This window comes from Lynx canadensis, chromosome A1 (genome assembly GCF_007474595.2).
Source record: "Lynx canadensis isolate LIC74 chromosome A1, mLynCan4.pri.v2, whole genome shotgun sequence".
NCBI lineage: Eukaryota > Metazoa > Chordata > Mammalia > Carnivora > Felidae > Lynx > Lynx canadensis.
In genome coordinates this window covers 232,999,330-233,021,668 of record NC_044303.2, presented here as the reverse complement: position 1 = coordinate 233,021,668, position 22,339 = coordinate 232,999,330, and the positions used below count along the sequence as shown (strand labels likewise).

At 44.8% G+C, this 22,339-nt stretch overlaps 1 protein-coding gene across 1 annotated transcript in view; it reads right to left on the bottom strand.

The window, feature by feature from the left end:
* SEMA5A (semaphorin 5A) overlaps positions 1-22,339 on the bottom strand; it is a 477,201-nt gene that overhangs the window by 127,998 nt on the left and 326,864 nt on the right. The window contains exons 9-11 of the mRNA XM_030332665.1: positions 19,953-20,238; positions 16,626-16,761; positions 9,341-9,545 (exon numbers count right to left, since the gene is read on the bottom strand). Of these exons, the coding sequence (XP_030188525.1) occupies positions 9,341-9,545; positions 16,626-16,761; positions 19,953-20,238 (627 nt within the window). The remainder of the gene's footprint in view (positions 1-9,340; positions 9,546-16,625; positions 16,762-19,952; positions 20,239-22,339) is intronic.

Sequence of the window (22,339 nt, the reverse complement as noted above, 5' to 3'; positions counted from 1 at the left end):
TTCCCTTACAAATGACTTGTTAACGCTGAAACCTGGCCTCCCTCCTTCCTTCTTTGTGCTGTACTTTTCCCCCAACCGACATTTAACCTAACCGTTTTGTGGTTTGTACCTCTCTCTGAAATACGAGCTTCTTCATGGCTGGGAGTCTGCTGTGTTTACAGCTGAACCCTCTCCAGGGAATCAGGGCCCCACATTTCCAGTTCTCCCTTCTTAGAAAAGGTTGTCAGCAATCACTCCCCTGCCCACAGCAAACAAATCAGGAGTTACTAGTGATCTTATCCATTTCCTCATCCTTACATACTTCCAGAACATATACTAAATCTGTTAACTTTTCTCCACAAAAATCCCCAAGAACAGTGTTTGTCAAATGTTTTTTCCTTTATCTCTCTGACAAGGAGACTCTTCACAGTTTTGGTTTTTTTTTTTTCTGTACTTGTCCTCCAGCACAGGAAATTTTAATACTAAAGACTATATATACACTATATGTATTATATACAATATATATAGAGAGACTATATATACACTATATATATAGACTATATATACACTATATGTATATATATGCTATTGTATATATATATTATATAAATATAAAATTAATATAAATATAAAATTAATATAAATATAAATATATAAATATAAAATAAATATATATATAAATATAACATAATATATATAAATATAAATATATATAATATATTTATTAATTTGACATATATACATCAAATATATATTATATATTATATTAATATACAATATATTATATATTAATATACAATATATATATTGTATATATATTGTATATATATTATATATTATATATATATACTATATATATATACAATTACTGTATATATACAATATATATATTGTATACAATATATATACAATATATATATACAATTATTGTATTATTATATATTATTATATATATATACAATTATATTGTATATATATATAATATATAATATATATTAATATATTGTATATTAATATATAATATATTGTATATAATTAATCTGTAATTAATTATACATAATATATAAAAAATATAAATATAAAATAAAATATAAATATAAAGTAAAACATAAATATATAGTTATATATATATATATCTTTTTGCTTATGCAGTGCGTGTATATCTGTGCTTTGTGGATAAAGGTAAGATATTTTTGTCATTCAGGAATCAATGTCTGCCTCCTTAGGGGCAATATTGCCCCGGTTACGAGTGCATGCCTCAGTCTACCCCACCGCTGCCAGTCTGTTAGCCACTCCCGCCACACCCATCTCCTCCTGGACGTGGATTTTGAATTAAGTAGCCTTGAGCACAGACTAGTCTTCAATACACAACCGCAGTGAAATGACATGTCCCTATAACGATTGCTTTCGCATAACTGGCAAATCTTGCAGCAAAATTATACTGATGCTCTAGACCCAAATTCTCCCATTTCTATCCTCAGGGCTACCCTCCAATTCATTCTCCAGGAATTATGGACAGTGATAGCTGGAAATACTGATTGCTTCATGTTACTTCCTTTCTTTACAAAACGTTCAGTGTTAGGGGTGCCTGAATGGCTCAGTCGGTTAAGCGTCCAACTTCGGCTCAGGTCATGATCTCACGGTTCGTGAGTTCGAGCTCCGCGTCGGGCTCTGTGCTGACAGCTCAGAGCCTGGAGCCTGCTTCGGATTCTGTGTCTCCCTCTCTCTCTGCCCCTCCCCTGCTCATACTCTGTCTGCCTCTCTCTCTCTCTCTCTCTCTCTCTCTCTCTCAAAAAATAAATAAACATTAAAAAAATTAAACAACAAAAACAAAATGTTCAGTTTTATTATTCTCGAGTGATTATAGGTTGAAATCTGAGTAGCTCAACATGGTCTATAGAGCATATCTCTTCTTCTATGTCTGCCTATGTTTGTAGCCATGCAGCTCTACGGGGTTGAGTGAAGTCTCCCTGACTCTGATTGCCTAGAAAACAGAGCGTGAAGCAGGCTTAAGAGCTAATGCATGATTAGGGGGACAACCCCAGGGCTGTTTCTGTGAAGGAAGAAAAGAAGAGTATATTGTACACCAGGAACTAATATTAAAAGAAAAAAAAAGGAAGCAGGAAGGAATGGGAAGGAATGCCATGTGAGGTGTCACCCTGGGGCCGCTCCCTTACGTCAAGCTACAAAGAGACATGTGCTTGGCTACTTGCCTCGGACAGCCCACTGGAGGGGAAAAGAGAAGCGAAATTCATCAGCTCATTTCTTCCCATGCCCCGCATCTCACTGGGTGAAGCTCACCTCACAGGGAGTTGAGCTCCCTGCCTTTCTGAGGGCATCTCCCCGTCCCTTTTGCACCTGCGTGAGAAGCGGGACCCCATGCGAGTGGCACGATGTCTCATCCAGGTCCGGAGGTGGCAGGGGGCGCCTGGCCACCAGCCAGTAGGCATCAGTTGGAAGAATCCCACGGTCCTGCCGGGAATCCATCAGCCATGGTGGTGGCTGAGACAGCGAATGGCTGAAGGCCCAGGATAAAGTAAGGCAAGAGAAGCTGAGCACACGCTCCGAGGGATGTCCAATTCCCGGGCCTTCTCTCAGCTGTCCCAGCATGCTGTGCTCCACCAACTCTCACAGCCCTTGCTTACCCTTACCGTCAGGTCCTATAGGGCATCTTCATTTCTCTTTATCCGAAGTTAAAATGGATTCTCATCCCAACACCCATCCTTTCCCCATGACTTCTTTCCTGAGGTTTCTGTTCTGATGTTTCTTCCTTTGGCTGGAAATCAAGGTTTTCTGTTTTTAAGGTAGGAAGCACGGACGCTGGATACCGTGAATCCTCCTTTACTTTTGAAGGAAAGATTATCCTAGAATAAAACCCTCGAGTCACATTTACTTTTCCTCCAGTTATTGTATACATTGCTGTGCTTGCAATCTGGTCCTAAGACTTCCACTGCTTTGTTTTACTTTCCATTATTTCTCAAGGCTGCTCTATCAACTGTTTGGTGGAATCTAAGCAGGAACGGGTCTTGTCTGGGGCTTGTGAAAGAGACCGCTGGCACTCTACTTCGTGAGGTTTTCTCGTTTGCAAAAGTGTCTGCCTATTCTCTATTTCTGGTTGAGCGTGATATTCGCGATTCACATTTTCTTTTTCTCAGAATATTTTGGACCATGTTTCACAGATTTACGCAGCTGGAACGCATTCTGGGACCGCCTAACTTTTTTTTCTTCTTTTCCATTTGCAGTTATTTTTTCTCCTCAATAATTCTTTCTTTATCTTTGGAATTTAAAAATTAACCTGGTTCTATCCAGTGCTCATTTATTCTGAATCAATATTGCTCAAACTTGTTGTGCTTTGAAATTTTCAGACCCAATCTTCCTTTTTTTTTTTTTTTTTTTTTTGGAGTGATCGTTCCTTGTAACTTTGCCGGCCCCTTGTCTAGACCGCCAAGTTCTATTACAGATGATTTCTGACTTTTTTTTTTTTTTTGCCTGATAATGTTAATCGCTCTGTACTAGCTGGCTGTATCTTAAACATTTTCTGTCAAAGCAAGTACCAGATGTTCTCAGACGAGTTAGCAAATCATAACAGTAGCTACTGAAAGGAACAGTGAACATATCCGTTAGGCTCATGTTGGGTAACAGATTTTATATCTGCATCACAAACAATTAGAAACCAGTCACAGTGATGTCAGTGCCTAACCACTGACAGAGGTGAGATACATCTGTTATAGAGAGATTCTAGGTCAAAATTATTATTTCATCCAGAACTGCACGGCTTGAATATGGTCCAGAAATGGACGGCGTTAAGTTCACCTGGGAGCCTGTTAGAAATCCCAGCTTTCGGGGCGCCTGGATGGCGCAGTCGGTTAAGCGTCCGACTTCAGCCAGGTCACGATCTCGCGCTCCGTGAGTTCGAGCCCCGCGTCAGGCTCTGGGCTGATGGCTCGGAGCCTGGAGCCTGTTTCCGACTCTGTGTCTCCCTCTCTCTCTGCCCCTCCCCCGTTCATGCTCTGTCTCTCTCTGTCCCAAAAATAAATAAACGTTGAAAAAAAAAATTTTAATAAAAAAAAATAAAAAAAGAAATCCCAGCTTTCTGCATAATGTAGAAACTTGTGGAATCCCTATGTTGTATACCTGAAACTAATGTAATATTGTGTGTTAACTGTACTTGAATAAAATATAATAAAAATAAAATTTTAAAAGTGAAATAAAATTTGTAATTTGATGTTAGTTCTCTTACCGGTCCAAATAATCCCAGCTCGCTATACTAAATCAGAATCAAGGTCTTACCCATTCTCAAGTGGAACACACGCTGATTTAAAATAGTACTCTAAAGGGGCGCCTGGGTGGCGCAGTCGGTTAAGCGTCCGACTTCAGCCGGGTCACGATCTCGCGGTCCGGGAGTTCGAGCCCCGCGTCAGGCTCTGGGCTGATGGCTCGGAGTCTGGAGCCTGTTTCCGATTCTGTGTCTCCCTCTCTCTCTGCCCCTCCCCCCGTTCATGCTCTGTCTCTCTCTGTCCCAAAAATAAATAAAAAACGTTGAAAAAAAAATTTAAAAATAAATAAAATAGTACTCTAGGGGCACCTGGGTGGCTCAGTCGGTTAAGCAGCCAACTCTTGCTTTCGGCTCAGGTCATGATTTCACGGTTCATGGGCTCAAGCTCCACGTGAGGATTGTCTCTCTCTCTCTCTCTCTCTCTCTCTCTCTCTCTCTCTGCCCCCCCACCCCCAAAGTAAATAAACAACAACAAAAATACAGTTCTCTAGAAATAACAAGGGTCTGAATTAAGGGGATAAGTTTTGGAAAGGTACAACGGATGGTTCCCAGAGGTGGCAGAGGGTTTGAAACTCCAGGATGTGCTGCCTGAACAAGAACGAGACAGAATATACAGGAACAGAAGCAGATCTGGGCAATAAAGATACACATTCAACTATAGACACACTGGAACTGAGGCAAAGTCAAAATACAAGGAATATACTTTGTCCTGGAAGGGATGGTAGAACCCCTGACACTGAATGGTATTTGCAGGGAGGCAGCATAGACCAGAACCATCGTGACAATGGGCAGGGCCTGAGTCGCAGCCACCCATGAGGGGCAAGCAGGAAAGATGGAATCCAGCAAAGGAATGTCACGCAGGCAGAAGTGCCAGAAACGACGGCAGTCGCGGATCAAGTAAGGAGGAGAGCCGCGGAACACATGAGTGGTCAACAGGGCTCTGATTTTATCTTTGCAGAGAGAAAGTGAGCAGCTGTGTGCACGCGAGACTCAGTCACGTAGCAAGTCCGGGCGTACAACTTCTAAAGGAGTTGCCATATGCCAACTTGCCTCTTGCTCCGAGAAGCCCTTCAAAGAGGTAACTTATAAAACAGCAGCACAGTCATGGCCCAGATAATGCGCCTAGCCCTGCCTGGCTGGATCTTCAACAAGACAGAGACGAGAGCTGTAGCTAAGAGACCAGGGCTTGTCTGGAAAAGGCCGGTGGACTCAGGGGGGTGGCGGGCGGCAGGGATGAGACATTCAAGCTGCGAGAAGTACCAGGAACCACCGTATGGCCAAGGTCTATTTCGCGTCGATTTTTAGATAATGCTGACAAATAAAATAAACCAACTTTCAAGTGGCCATTGGCGGGTTGTCTCCAATGCCTGTTAATTCAGGTAAAATCAAGGAGGGGCAGGGGGAGGAAATACACTTAGCACCAGACCTGGGTTCCCAAACCCAAGATATCAAATTGACTTGAGTAGCAAGTTAGGAAGCACTCTGCTTCATGTTCGCTAGTTGTCAATGCTACCCTCCTCCTCTACCAGGTGAGCATTTATGAATTCCCGGGTAAAGATCCAGAAGGTGCTGCAATGGACCTAGAAGGGCCCCAGCCACGTGTGCTCAGTATTAGCTTTAATATCAAAAAGGAGGAATGTTCCTGGTTTGCCTTGATGGGACTCTACTGGGAAGACATAAATAAAAGACCACATCAACATCAGCCTTTAGAATTTTAAGCCAAAATCTCTAATCTTTATCATCCCTACCTGTCAGGAACTGCTCGGCTCTTAGCAGGTTTAGTAAAAACAGACTGGCATTTTGGAATATTTTGTCTAATATTCCACTTTTACACTTCAATTCCTTGGGAAAACAAAAGAAACCTGTATGTTGGATCATTAAAAATAATACCATTTAAAACTAAATTTCATTCTAAATTAAAACGTACAAAAGAAGGGATTAGTCAGTGCTGTAAGAGATGCATGAAAAGATCCAGAACTTGGCTGAGACATGAAATTTGTAATCGGTATTAGTCCTACGGTTAGAATTATCAAGCTAGTCTAAACAAACTTAAATACCATCGATGCATCTAGCCACCACTGGAACTCTCCGAGCACGTGGTTTGAGGACTGCTCATGTTAGGACCCCACGTAGCCCTGGTTATTTCTCTGTTGGAGGGGACCCTCACCCCCTGGAAATTCCTCTTCTTTTGAGTTTAACAAAACCCGGACTAGTGAGACGTGGAGGCTGCAGGAGAGTTCTGTGGTGTGGCTTCTTCCCCCGGAACCTCAGCCTGTGGTTCCCGTTAGCGACATCTTGATGGATGCCATGACTGAATTTGTAAATTATAGATTAAAATCTGAATCAGGTGTGTAGAACAACAACAAAAAAAGGAACCTCTGTAAGACACATGCGCTGAATGGCACATGGTGCGTTGTTAACGAGCGTCAGATTTGCAAATCTGGAGAGGAGACAACCTGGGGTAGCTAGCAACTGAGTCCGGAGCTAATCCCCTAGCTGCCTTGTGGGAGGGGGTGGGAGGGGGTTCAGGGGAGAGCAGGAGCCCAATCAGGAGGTCATTCAAAACAGATAGGGGCAAGCAAGTTTCTAGAAAGATATACTCTTTAAAAAGCCATGGATGTTGACCATAATTTCATCTTAAATTCACAATTTACCCAAATTGATCTGTTGTGATTGGATTTAGATTCTGCGCAAGCTTATTGTCTGCAATAAAGATCTTCAAGGAGCACCTGGGTGGCTCAGTCAGTCCAGTGTCCGACCCTTGATTTCGGCTCAGGTCCACGCCCCACATCGGGCTCTGTGTGCTGATAGGGCTGAGCCTGCCTGGGATTCTCTCTCTCTCTCTCTCTCTCTCTACGCCTCCTCCACTCACACTCTTCCATCTCTCTCTCAAAATAAATAAGTAAACTTACAAAAATTTAAAAAAGATCCTCAAGTATTTTATTCCTGTGGGCAAGTTTTAAAACGTGGTAGAAAAAGTTGCTCATTGCTAATGACTGAATGTGTGCGTCCTCCCAAAATTCATACTGAAGCCCTGATCTTCAAAGCAATGATATTTCGAGGCAGGGCTTTTGGGAGGTCATTAGGCCGTGAGGGTGGAGCCTCCATAAATGGGATTAGCGCTCTTTTAAAGAGACACAACAGAGATGATCTGTTTCCAGTGTGCGAGAACACAGCAAGGAGATGGTCATCTACGGAGACTGAATGAGGACGAGGACTCTCACCAGAAAACAAATTGGCTAGCACCTTGATCTTGAACTTCCAGCCTCCAGAAGGGTGAGAAATAGATTTGTAGATTAAGCCCTCCACCCCCACCCCATCTATGGTATTTTGTCACAGCAGCCTGAACTAAGACACCAGACACAATTAAAGGACAACGAGAGTGCCATCAGAAGCCCTCAGAAGCTCGCTACAAGTCATTATAAACACAAGGAAGCAAATCCCACCTTGTTAGGGACTTGGTTGTGGAAAGGTCAGAATGCTCAGGCTGAGGCCCCTGCTCTGTACCGACCAGCCTCATCTCCCTTCGCCACCTCCACCCCCAGGTACGGATGAGGGACTCAACAGCCGCCTGGAGCTCCAAGATGACTCTATTCTCCATGGCAGAGTCAACCAGAACACTTATGAAGAAAAACTAGGGAAACTTCTGGAAAGGTCCAGTTCACTCATTCCTCAACTTGCTACCCATCCAGCCCTCTGTGGGGAATTAAGGATAAAGATGGCAGAAACCAAGACCTGATTTCTTCGTATGCTCTAACGAGCAAGACACACACTGCAATGGTAATTCTGTCTTCTCTTAAAAAGCACCACAAACTTGAACTCCCAATCCCTTAGGATACCATATCGATCCTCTCTCTTCCAAGCCTTATTCATCATGGATGTTCCATCTAACTTCCTTCCTGCTCCTGACCATAGAGGCACTCATGGCCTCCTTTGTCAATCCCACAGTGACATCCCTGTCCTTACCTGGCAACACAGGGGCACTGCCCCCAGCTGACCACTCCTGTACCTTCGCTGTTTCCCTCATCCTGAAAGGCCAGGTCTTTCTCCTTAGTCAGCTATCAGCTTAAATGTCACCTCCTGGGAGAGACCAACCCTCAACAGCCAAGGATGGGAGCCTCCCCCGCCTCTTGCTAGCCCATGGCTCTATTCATATTCACAGCATAAGCCAATCACTCTCTCGGTCCTTCCCCTCAGCGGCTGGCTGATGTTATGCTGTCCCCAGGAGAGCAGGAAGTTGCCAGTCTGTTCACCATCTGACTCATCAGTGCTCATACGAACCACGAAATAGTAAAAATTCAATAAATGTTGGTGACTTCCTGAATAAAATCAACCAGTAGTGGGTATGAGATATTATAAACAACAGAAACAATAGAAACTGTGCTCTGTGAGAAAGGGGTCATTGGACAGGGCACTGGACAGAGGATGTAAGGATGGGGGCGGGCTCCGTGGTGAGGGGACTCTGCACGGGAGGACCTGAAGGCAAGGAAAAGCTGAACAGGTGTGCAGACTGAGACACGGTCACTGAGGCTGGTCTCAAGCACCCTTTCTGTGCCAGACGCCTGCCTCCAGTACCCAGTTACCTTGGAAACTAGACATGTCTAGCTGTCATCTATAATTTGAGAAATAGTGTTGCCGGTTTCTCTTCAAAGTATTTTGTTGTTTATGCCTCCAAACGTATTCTTCAAAATTCTTCTATCTACATCCTACACCAGGAATATCTTGCGAGCACTGTTTGAATCCACTGAAAATCATTATGACAATCCCAGGATAATATTGCACCCAACAATGCCCTCCAATTGCATTGTCTTGAACTATACAAATGAAAATGGTCTTGCCAAGAAAAGCCTTATTTTATGAGCACTTAAGAAACGACAGTTAAGAAACCAGGCACTGTCTTCCCAACTAAAATTAGGGCCAATGTAATGTAAAAAGAGTGAAATTAAGTTCCCTACGAGAAACACAGAGGATGACGAAGACAAGGTTGGTTCGTGGGTTTTGCTGGGTGACAAAGAAGACCGACCTGCGGCTGGACGTAGAAATCTCATGCTTAGGAAACTCTTCAGGGGAGGCGCCAACTCCTACCTGTGGCCAGATAGATGATGTGGACGAGCATGTCCCTGCCCTGCACCACGTCGACGGCCACGTGGGAAAAGCGGCTGTTGTCCTCCATGAAAGAGGGCACCGAGGTCACAGGCTGGACCACCTCGTGCATCAGGATGAACTTCTGAGCATCCTGCAGATTCCTTTCGGTCAGGTTCATGTACAGGCCCTGGTCCACCGTGCCACACTGCAAGGGAAAACAGGCCGTTACGGGGACCGGCCACCTGGACACGCACAGCGGATCCTGGCCACCCCGGCGGGAGGGGGACTCGGAAGGTGAAGATCGTCAGTGTGCAAACGTGTGTGCTTCTCTGCTCTCTCCAAGGTCCCCCCTCCCTCGGGCCCCTCCCGTTCTAGATTTGAACCCATCACATCTGGGGAGTGTCTCGACTCCATTACAGAAACATATGATCAGATGTTAAAAATTAATCCGGTAGAAATCAGTGCTGACTTTAATCTGAACGCATAGGAATGAAAACTCCCCATCACGTGTTGAAGTTACATAGAAGCTGTCTGGCCAAGTGCACACTACTATATCTGCCTGTAAATCAGGTGCCAAAATTGCAAATGCAGCGGTCGAGAACATCATATAGATCTATTACTATCCCTACTGGAACGGTGGGTCTATAAGCAAGATATGGATTCCACGGAGATAGAATTAGGCCATTTTAATCTGTCAATTAAGTAATATTATTCCAGTAAATTTCACATGGGTACAAGGTACTGGTGGCTTCATTGCCTTGTGCTCATTCTCTAAGCCAGAGGGAGGGAGGAAGGGAGAAGTGGAAAGAGGAGGGTAAAGGAAGAAACCGGGAAGAAGAAGGGAAGGAAAGAGATGTTGAGACAGAGGAGCCACCATGAACATGAATCTGGTATATAAAAGGGGGGGAAAATCAGGCCCTGCAATGCTGAGAAGGGAATCCAGAGCTGGGCTGTGGAGAGACGGGCAGGTACCGCGCAGGATGGTTTTGGGCAAGGATAAGGCAGACAGCGGGGTGGGAAAGGGAGAAAAGCTTTCCTGGGGCAGAGCACACAATCAGAGAATCCCCACCGATCTTTTTCAACTCCTTCCGAAGCTTGACCTGGGGCCAACAAAGACTAACCCCCAGCAGAACTTCCCATAAGCAAGTTTGATGGAAACAGATTTCCCTGTCCATACCATCTGAGACTGCCGTTGATAACACGTCATTTCTAACACTTGGTTTTATCACAGGTTACAGGGGGAAAAGTGTAAGATGGAAACTGCTTTTTTAAAAATAGATGAGGGGCGCCTGGGTGGCTCAGTCGGTTAAGTGTCCGACTTCAGCTCGGGTCATGATCTCCTGGCCCGTGGGTTCGCACCCCGCGTCGGGCTCTGGGCTGATAGCTCAGCGCCTGGAGCCTGCTTCCGATTCTGTGTCTCCCTCTCTCTGCTCCTCCCCCACCCATGCTGTCTTAAGAAAGAAAAAGAAAAAATAAAATAAAAATAGGTGATAGATTTTTGTAGCACTTGATAAAAATGCCCTACATGCTGTAAAATGATAAGCCGGTTGTAAAATTAGAGAGTGTCAGAGAGAAATGGATCCCGAGTCTTGTCCAATGTGCCATGTCCCATTTCCTTGCAGGGACAGCCCCTATGCCAGGCGAAGGGTCCACAGGTGACGGGATCACGGCCAGGTGAAGGGCTCCGTGCTGCTGCCCCAGGAGCCATGCGGTCTCAAGTAAGACACTGCTTCTCAGCTTCTGTCTCTACCTATAAAGTAGCTAGAAAAACACTCGCTCTATTCACTTCCCAGGGCAGTTGTGAGGCCAGCTGAGATCATCAGTGGAAGGCATTTGTAAACTAATCGAAAGTGCCTGTAGATGCCAAGGAACAAAACAGTGTGCCTGGCACAGAGAAGCCATTCAACCAATGGCAAATCTGTCTTGTAGCAGGACAGCAATTCTATGGTGCACTGGGCTTCAGTGGCCAGAGGGAAACGCATGAATAAGTAAAGGAAGGAATCAATGGGTGAATACACAGGCAGCTGCTCATGGGACAGGGGGCTGTGCTAGGAGATTTCGCATCGTCATCATATTTAACAGTAGCACTTAAGGGACAGGGACGTTGCCTGTTAACAAATGTGTTACAAAATGAAAGTAGCCTCCCAGACTCCGTCTGAGGTCTACCCAGGTGAGCTCTGGCTCTGAGAGTGACTTTGTGTTTGCCAGATTGCTCTTCCTGAAACCGATGACGGTGCTTGAGCATAGGTGGCACTTAGTTACCTACTTGTTGGGTGAAGTTTAACACACAGGTTTTGTGTCTTAGGCACAGTGTGTGGTTTTTGTTGTTGTTGTTGTTGTTGTTGTTTAATGCATCGCAGAAATCAGGAGTCATAACACAAAACTGAGGACCTTGTGCTGCCCTTGAGGAATCTGGGGGTCTGCGAGAGCCTGGGGGCCTCCTTGGACTACAGCTGGGTAGTAGGACCACTGACCTCCCCTTATCATTTTTTTTTTTTATCCTGGACCCCATATCTTAAGTCATCAACCTGAACTGCCATTGTGATATTGTGACTCGTAAGAAATACATATTTGGTTTTTGTCCTCTGACACACAGCTCCTAAAACCATGGGAATTTTTTAAGTGTCAAGAGCAGTAAAGGTGCCTTTTGTCATGTTAACGAGGCACCTCTGGGCCAGTTGGCTAGAGACCCAATCACATAATTAGAAGATAGGGAACTTTCAGCCCACCCCTGACCTCCAGGGAGGGGAGAGGGGCTGGAGACGGAGTTCAATCACCAATAACGAATGATTCAATCAATCTTGCCTATGTAAGGAAGCCTCCATAAAACCTCAAAAGGGACAGGGTTCAGATGGTTTCTGGGTTGGTGAACATGTGGAGATTTAGGGCTCAGAGAGGGCACGGAGTAGCTCTGTGCCTTTCCCCAGACCTGGCCTGGTGTATCGCCTCCAGAATTAGGTCATTTCATAACAAACCAGTAATCTAGTCAATAAAATGTTTCTCTGAGTTCTGTGAGCCCCACTAGCAAAGTAATTGAACCCAGGGCAGCGATCATTGGAATTTTCCATTGGTAACCAGAGGTTCCGAAGCACAGGTGAGGAACTGGACTTCAGATCAGCACCTGAAGTGGCAAGAGGTGGGGCAGAAGGCTTGTAGAGCTGACCCTTGCACCTGTGAGATCTGATGCTCTCTCCTGGTAAATAGTGTCCGAATTGAGTTGAGTGGTAGGACACCCAGACAGTGCTGGGAAATTACTTCACGGTACGGGAAAAACTACCACACATCGGAACTGGGTAACAATATCGTTGGCCAGGAACTAATTTTGAACTCTCTCTACGACGTCTTGGTTTATTTTTCCAGCTTATAATAAATATCTCACCCAAGGATTCTTTCTCATATTTTGAAAGCTATTTAGATTTACAGTATATATTTATTGGGTCGTAAGTAACCCATCTAGCTCTCTAATGCGCTGCAAATTCTCTAGCTGTGCCTCACACACCGGGTTCCCGCAGGGGTCTCTGACACCTTGGGGACTCCGTGCAAGAGGGTAACAAGACAAATGTCACGGTCCTCAAGTGGGTTACAAACCACAATGGTTGTCTTGCTACCACTTCTGAAAGTAATACAGTCATTCGACTAATTTTTTTAATGCTATAATACTTGCATTTTTGTTTGTTGCAGAGACAATAGATCCCATCCTCTTTCCAGTTTGCTGGAGTTTTGTGCAGCTCCACAATCACCCGGCCTCGTGCTCAGAGTGCCCGATCTGATTGGCTCTCTCCTTCCCATCTTACTGCAAACGTGCGCTGTGTATCACAGGGTCCCGAGGACCTGGTCAACCCCTTCATTTGGCCCAAGAATGACCTCCTCATCTGTCTGACCACTTAAAGGTCTGTTTTCCATTTTGGCTCCATCATTTCTGATTGGTGGTTGTCAAAAACGCACAGAAAATCGCGGAGTCTGTCCACTGGGTCTGGATGGTGTTTCCTGTTACCGACCAATGCTGTTTTCCTAGTGAGGTTCAGGGCCAAGATGACTTGGACCGCAGGCTCTAACGGGGTAGGCTTCCATAGAACTACTTACAGTGGTTTCTAGATTGCAACTATAAAAACGCTATCTTTTGCTATTTTGTTATTGTTCTCAATTGAGGTTTCTGTATTACATCTTGCAAAATGAGGCACTGTCCTTCCCGACCCATTCTTCTTCCTGAACCTGAATCACATTTCTGTTCCTCCAACTAACTTGCTAGTTCTTATTATAAATGCTGTATAAAATTCCAAATGTCACTAGGCAAACAAGAATGGAAAAAATTGAACCACTTCTCACTGTTGGTTACTGCAAACATAACGACTAGTGGAAGGATCCTTAATTCAAAATGTATTCCCACCCTGTGCCAGCTACATCGTCTCATGAATATCAGTAAGGATGCTAATGCTATCATGGTTATCAAATACGATAAACCAAAAGAAAACCATTGGTACATTTTTGTACCAGAAAATATACAAGGAATTGTCATCATCTAAAATTTGAGTTCCCCTGGGGCACCTGGGTGGCTCAGTCGGTTGAGCGTCTGACTTTGGCTCAGGTCACGATCTCGCAGTTGATGAGTTTGAGCCCCGCGTCGGGCTCTGTGCTGACAGCTCGGAGCCTGGAGTCTGTTTCGGATTCTGTGTCTCCCTCTCTCTCTGACCCTCCCCCATCCATGCTCTGTCTCTCTCTGTCTCAAAAATAAATAAACATTAAAAAAAATTAAATTTTAGTTCCCTGTAAATCTTAAATTCTACCCTAACAAGTTAAGCCCAGCTAAAGAAGCTTCCTGCCTGAAATGCATGTCACATTTGCGCAAGCTTCATTTGTTATATGGCATGAACCTACTCCCATCTCATAAACGTGAGTAAGCCTCTCCGTGTGACACTGGCATTATAAAACCAGAGGCCCGTGGCCTTAGGAAATGAGAGATTTTGCTGTGTGCTACAAATATGTTCAGACAAAAGGGCTAAAAGTTATCCACTGCCTGGAGGTGGTATGGCATCAGGGGTTTATTAAGTCACTGTTCATTATGAAGACTTTTGCAATAGAAACATCAAGGCATTAAGAGTACACTGTAAATAAAGGGAGCATCTCCGTTAATTGTTTTTCACCTTCAGGACTTTACAAAGCACCTTCTTAAGAGCAATGATATATTCCACCTTCAGGATTTTACGGAGGGCCTTCTTAAACAGTTACGCTGTACCCCATCATCTGAGGACAGGGAGAAATTCGGATGGAGACTCAACAAAGGGGCAAAGCATCAATGTTCAGTTAATAATGACATAAACTGTCTATGCCATAAGGAGCCGTGGTCACTTCAGGTTTGGTTCCCACTAAGCTGTTAGCCGCTTGACCTGTGATATGAATCTCTTTGTACTGAACCAGTACTGAATTTTCTGAGTAGAGGGGCTAGGGTAGTACATATAAATTGGTTACTCGGTTTCCTGACTTCTAAAGCATGGATGACGATGCCTACCTTACAGAGCTGGGGAGAGGAGACAGCAGGGCAGGTATATAAAGCATTGACACAATGTGGGACCCCAGAAGGCACCCAGTGAATGGTCCCTAAGAGTCACCTTCTCCAACTACATTCTACAGTCAGCAAGGCACATTAATCAATATTACCAAAGTTTATTCCTAAAATATTCCTGTGCCTTCGTATCCCACTTTCCTCATCTTATTGATGAGAACGAGAGACAGAAGATGCTAACAGAATGCCCCAGTAAAGCAGCAAAATGGGAAAGAGGTTGTAAAAACCACCCATCTGTCCCCAATCCCATGCTCTTAAATTACCAAAAATTTAATTTAAAAAAATTCTTTCAAAACATTTACAATTGAACGGTCCCTGCCAAAGTCCAAGGAAGGTATAAAATAATTGAACCCTTTCTGTACTCCTAGTTTTCTCAAAAGCCAAAAGTTTTAGGTGTTGGGATGATCAACCAACCAGAACGTGGACGCCCGGGTACAGAACCCAGTTCTAACTCGGGTTAGTTACGGTAACTAGTGGTCTTTTAGCCAGAAGAGGGTGGGGCTTTGCATCTGAGGACTGGCGTTGAGATCTCAGCTCAGCGACTGATCAGCCAGTGTCCTTGGCCGGACTGAATCTCTGCACGGAGGCTCGGCACCCCTCTCTGTCTGTGGGAGAATTTGTCATTGATCCCAACACCGTTGCCAGCGGGCAACATGACGAGCATAGAGTCTTGAACGTGGCGGTACTAAAAATTACACACACGATGACGACAATGATCGTATGAGCATCCGTGTCAGAAGGGGGGCCCTCGAGGGAAGCCTGCTGCTGCGGTCTGAATGTTTGTGTCTCCCCCAAATGCATATGTTGAACCCCCAACCCTCAAGGTGGCTGTCTTTGGAGATGGGGCCTGGAAGGGAGTAATTAAGGTTCAGTGGGTTCACAAGGGTGGGGCCTTGATCCCACAGGATTAGGGTCTCTCCCCAGTCACTGAGGAAAGGCTACATGAGGACACAGTCAGAAGGTGGCCATTTTTAAGAGAGGAAGCGATTCACCAGAAACTGAATCAGCCAGAACCTTGATCTTGGACTTCCAGCCTCCAGAACTGTGACGAAACATACGTCTGTCATTCACGCCGCCCAGTCGGTGGGATTTTGTGATGGCCGCCTGAGCAGACTAATACACCTGCTGACGGACCAGACATGAGGAAATCACATTTCTTTTGGTCCCAGCTTCTTCTGAACATCGGAAGATGAGAGAAAATGACGTGGAGCCCCTTATAGCTCCAACATCCTGCAATTTTGTGATTCGTGAGCTAATGGCCACCACCTGCTCTGCTTCCCCCAGCTGCACCATCACGTCCCACTCACCCCGACAGGAAATCTCCCCACGTTCACCAATTAGTGCTCTAATTCTGTTTGTGCGTCTCCACTGCTCTGTGCCCTGGGCTCCATTCACTACGGCGTCATTCATTAGGGATCAGAGCTTCTGGGGACACAGGGTCCGCCATCATTAGCACTAATTGAAGCTTGGCTTCCCAGCCTGCTGCTTTATTCTGGCCTTTTTCAGCTCAGCCTCGGCGTCCCAGCTGACAAAAGGCCCCTTTTCGGCCCGGGGCACCTCAGTGGACAAAAGGCCTCGGCCATATTCCGTGAGCCAGGCTGAGCGTGGGCACGTCCGTGAGGGTCAGGGGAGACACCAGCTGCGTTGTGCAGGTACCCAGCTTTACACTGTCCCAGGCTGTCTACACAAGAGGAATGAGTGCCTTCCCCACCCCCCTGAAATTACCTGGAAGTTGGGGTTGGGGTTGGGATACGGCAGCCAGGCGGAGCGTGAGTTCTCCTGGTACTTGAAGGGCCCGTTGAAGGCCTGGGAGACGGCACTCAGGTTGAAGACACACACGGCCGAGGCAGCGATGCTGTTCCTGGGGGGAGGGGGAGGGAAGAGAGAGGAAGGGGGGGCAGGTCAGAGTCCTGCGGGGACCCCTAGCGCAGGCACCTTCCGGAGAACCTCAGGATCACAGTGTCCTAAGTCCCCCCCCCCCAACAGGGATGAAGCCAAAGCAGTGACTGATGTCACTCTGTGGTCTCCTTGTGGGAGAACAAACACTTGGGTGCAGAGACAAGACTATTTAGCGGTTATGACACTTCTAATCCTGCCGGATGGGATTAATTCACTCAGCCGCAACAAGAGGACAGAGGGTTGTGAAGAGCCGTATGCCAGGCCTTTTAAAAACAGGAGGAAAAAGACGTTCTCCTCCGGGGGCTGGAGCCTCTCAACGGTCCGGGTGGCTCTTGTCCCAACTGTTCATCTGGTTCTTTCAGACGGCGGCGGGCAAACTGTGGCTGCTGCTTCTTTTTGTTAGATCCCCAGAGAGCGGTGTCTGTTTGCAAGCCTTTCAAAAATAATCAACCGAAAGCATTTTGCAAAAAGTCCCTGTCAGAGACCCTTCATTTATGTACATTTTTTTTAATTCGAAAAGCATTTTAAGTCCGAAGGGTCAGAGAGAAAAATTTGACATGGCACTGACATAGGAAATCTCGAAACCTTAAATCAGAGTTCAGGCTCTGCCGAGACAGCTGTAAATGAGAGGCTCTCAGGAGTCCGGCGCCCTTTTGCTAACTGTGGAAACAGCAAAATACGGTCTGGTTAAAGAAATCTGCTTTTTTCGAGCACGGCTCGGGTTTTTGCTGTCTGTGAGCCACCATTTTTGGACACCCGGGAACACGATGGTAAAACCTTCAGCGACTCCACGCGGTCGTAAGTAGGCCATTTCCTGCAGCCCAGCTCATGGCCAGGGGGTGAGAAAACCACCCAGTCCTAGGGCAGAATGAGCGAGGGGAGCGACCTTCATCCCCACTCCCCAGTGCTAAGAGACCTTGATGAATATTCAAAGGCAAAGCAAACGATGAGCAGCAACACCAGAGAGCTGAGCCACAGCGTGATGTACTCATTCACTGCTGCTGCCCCCCATCATCATTTTCTTTCGGTTTGGAGCAAGTCTTGTCAAGAATGTGGTCATCTGTCCAGAAGGTAAGATCAAGGCTGAGACATGAGAAGGAAGAGAGGTGGGGCGTATGGTGGAACTAGAAATGGATGGATCCGAAAGTTCTTCCCAAGACCTGGTGAGAGTAAGTGTTCGAGACAGAAAGGAAAGATCTAGCGATTCTATCTCTAATATAGATAGATAAATGAAAGATAGATAGATAAGTAGACAGACACATAGACGATAGATAGATAGATAGATAGATAGATAGATAGATAGATAGATAGTAGATGATAGATAGATGATAGATAGATAGATAGATAGATAGATAGATAAATGGATAGATAGATAGATAGATAGATAGATGGATAGATAGATAGATAGATGATAGATAGTATATGATAGATGATAGATAGATAGATAGATAGATAGATAGATAGATAGACAGATAGATAGATGATAGATAGTAGATGATAGATAGATAGATAGATAGATAGATAGATAGATAGATAGATAGACAGATATAGATACTGGGTGATGTCCAATATGATGGACACTTGCAACACTAAACAAATCGTCTGGAATAGTCTGAAACTTATTTTTGCGAGTGTCTAAATTGACCATTGAACAGTCCAGACGCAGTATTTCCATAACTTTTTAAATTGTCTTTGCCCAGAGCCAGGGGAATGAACAGCTAAGTAAGCCCAGCTCCCATTGTGTGTAAAATTGATGTCAAGTCAGCAACTGAACATTCATCTTGCGCAGCCGACGCGATTTCTTAAACCGGGTTTTGGAAAGCAAATCAGCTTCAGAAACTATAAATTGATTTTTTAAAAGAAACGTATCAAGGAGGGAAAATAAGCTCTGGGGTTGAAAACCAGATTTACAACGAAGGTGGTCATGGTGGGGTGGGGGTGGGTGGGGCGCCATCCATTTCACCCTTCTTCTAACTTCATGTCAGAAAGAAGACTCTTCACGGAGTAAATGTTATTATCGAGTGACTGTTAACACTTAAGCTCAGCAGGGGAGAGGACAGAGGGAAAGAGTAACATGGAAGGAAGGAGCAGATCAAGTGGTTCTACAGCAATTCCCGGGTAGGCATCCTCGATTCTCCCAGAACCCCGGGGTTTCCCTGCGATGCAGGACTCGTCTAGATGCTGAAGCTGGGACGATCCCAGACAAGCTGGAATGGCTGGTCATCCCACACTCTTTATCAGCACTTTCAAACTGCCTTGATTCCATTTTTTCTGCATTGTTAAGTTGCCAGAATAGAGACTCAAAGATGGTCCGAAGCAGAGTCCACACTGCGGACCACGGTTACCACTGAAAGGGGGCCAAGAGTCTGAGTATGAAAAGGGGATCTGTCACCCCTGGGGGCGGGATGTGATCCTGTCGAATCTTTCACTGCACACCAGCAAAGAATGGGAAATAGATGTGGGTCATGCTACAACTCCACCAGAGTAAGAGTGAACGAAAGATCAGGAAACTTCACATGCTTTCCCTTATCCAAAATTTATCAGTTCTGGAGCTAGGAGTATCACCTCCCACAAGAAAAACAAAAAGATGTTATCGTTTTTTTCAAGGATATTTTTAAAGTACAGTCATCATTTTAGAAAAGCCTGCCCAGGTTAGCCGTCTCCTAGAACAACGGTTGAAAATGCAGCTACGGGAAAGTGACAATGTGCATTTCACTTACGACCGGAGGTGTGGGCACGAAATATACCACTCAAAGATCAGACTCAGAAAACACTGCCTTCATTGTGCCCTATGCGTAACTGCATATGGAAAAAAAATGCGCCTAATATGTACCAGCATTTCAGACAGTGCCCAGAACACATTGGTGAATCAGGAAGGAGAAAATTACAGTCCGGTAACTTGATGCTACAATTACCTAAGGACAGATTGAAACTTTTTTTGCTTCACTTTATTTCCCGAATACCAAGTCTCAGAAATCACACTGTATTTGCATAATATTTAATTCATACTCAAACATTTCTTTGGCCGTTGGCCCAGTAAAATAAGAAAGATTTCCTTTAAAGCAACTTTCCAACTTCTCAAAGGTCAAAGAACAGCAGACACATGCACCATGGACAGAGGAGCAGGGAAAGAATTTTCTTCCAGTTACTTACACGTTGGTGGTAAAGATGCCATAGATCAGATCCAGCTCGGGCAGGAAGAAAGTGCTCTGCAGTTCGTTGTAGTAAAAGGGGACCTCCCCGGGCCGGGAGCAGTTCAGGCGAGCCTTCATGAACGTGGTCCAGGTGTCCTCCAGTAGGAACCGCCCCCCGATGTCATTCTTGCAGACCCGGGCAGCTCTGGAGAACACGGTTTTCCCACAGTCGTGCTCCACGGCGTTTTCTCGGAAAAAGAAGTAGGTGAAATTTCCGATGTCGTAAGATGACACGAAGTTTGGTTCTGGAGACAAGAGGGAAGAAGAAAAGCATGAACATTCATATGGTATCTCTGTATGTCTTACCTCCTCGGTGTTTTTTCCAAGGACACATGCTTTTGTGCAGACAATGCCTGGCTCCTAAGGGACGAACGAGAGCCCCATGAGCAGCTCGGTGACCTGTGCTAAGGACAGAACACTGTACACAAGTCCTAAGTGGCAAGGAATCGCCCGCATGATTCCACACATAAGCATCCTGAGTTAACACAGCACCCAGTCACAGGACGCTAATGCCATCAAAACTGGGCAGCAACTTTTGCAATAGACTTTTAAAGCAACATATACTCGTTTATTTGTATATCGTGACATGCTCTTCAGAAAGAGTGGGACGGGGGCGCTTGGGTGGCTCAGTAGGTTGAGCGTCTGTCTGACTTTGGCTCAGGTTATGATCTCACAGTTCCTGGCTTTTTGTCCCATGTCGGGCTCTGCACTGACAACCTCAAAGGTCAAAGAACAGTAGACTCAGAGCCTGGAGCCTGCTTTGGACTCTGTGTCTCCCTCTGTCTCTCTGCCCCTCCCCTGCTTGTGCGCTTTCTCTCTTTCTCTCAAAAATAAATAAATAAATGTACAAAAAAAGAAAGAGTGGGAGAAAATGAGATGAAAAATACGCAATGCGATTCAGAACATAGGAGCACCATGGTACCCTGTTTGTGTACAAGACAACAAAATTCTTTGATCTTACTCGTACACGGGAGTATGACCGACATAACTTATGTGCTTTTTTTAGCGAGAACTTTAAGATGGTTTTCATTTGTGAAAACTGAAATAAAAACTGAAACTATCAGCTTAGTGTCCTGAATTAGCTTTAGCAATTCCAGTTACTATGGTGACCATGTAACTGTGAGAATCGACTCTGATTTTCTCATTTCTGGGTTGCTGGAGAATCCATATAGAAGAGCGGAGTGTGTTGAGATGGGGTCACTGCCTTCCAGCTTCCTGGTCTCATAATTGGCTTAAAAATAGGGATTCAGAAAGGACAAAATTATGGCAAAACCTTTACTCCATCGCCAAGCTCATGAAGAGTTTAAGAGTCCTATAGTTTGTCAACTGAATTTCATATCTACCCTTCATAGTGTTATGTTCAAAGCTTCTGGTTTGAGCCCATTGATGATAGAAATGATACCCTTTCAGACACGGACACACCTTAACATTTATCTTTATACAAATTCTAATAATCAAGTTTGATTCTTACTCTTTTTTTTTTTCAATATATGAAATTTATTGTCAAATTGGTTTCCATACAACACCCAGTACTCATCCCAAAAGGTGCCCTCCTCGGTTCTTACTCTTTCCTCTATTGCTAGGAGCTTACAATTCAATTAGCCAGGGTCTCAATTTTATAGGGCCATTAAGATAATATGGCGATAAACCTTTGCGTTCAAAATAAATGGAAAGATACACAAAACAACTGTATCCACGGGGACATATTTCAGGGACAATTAGTTTGGGGAGGGGGCAATTCAACTGGCCTTGGACTTTGCCAGATCCAATTAGATTGTTCCAGCAGACATGTTACTGGCATGACGACTAAAGTATGTTTGGCCACAAGACAACCCATTACTAGTAACAGTGAGACACACAGCAGGCCCACCTCCAATGTGAAATGCGGACACTGATTGAGAGGTGGCACTGACTACACTACCATCCTGTCCAGAAAGCTGTCGCCAGTTTTCAAGTAACACATATATTGGATATCACCCCCGAATGTCTCACTTTAATTCAACTTTCCATTGTAGAGCTGTAACAATATTCTTTAAGTTGTATAAGTTGTACATGCAACGTGTCCTCCTCCCCAGTCCATGATATTGTTAAGTCATTTAAGCACATGAAGTAATAAAGAACTCAAAAAGAACTGATTTTCATTTATAAACTGCCAAACATGCTATTATGTTACAGCTGCTTTAACCTGAAATGGATAGAAAGAAAACTGGACTGCATTACAATGTGGGAGATGGAACTCAGTTATATTGTCTGTACGGTATGCTTTAATACCGGAGAGAGATGCTCACAAAGCAGGAGGATACACATCTCTGACCGGTGTTCTGGGAACACACAGCCAAATATTGG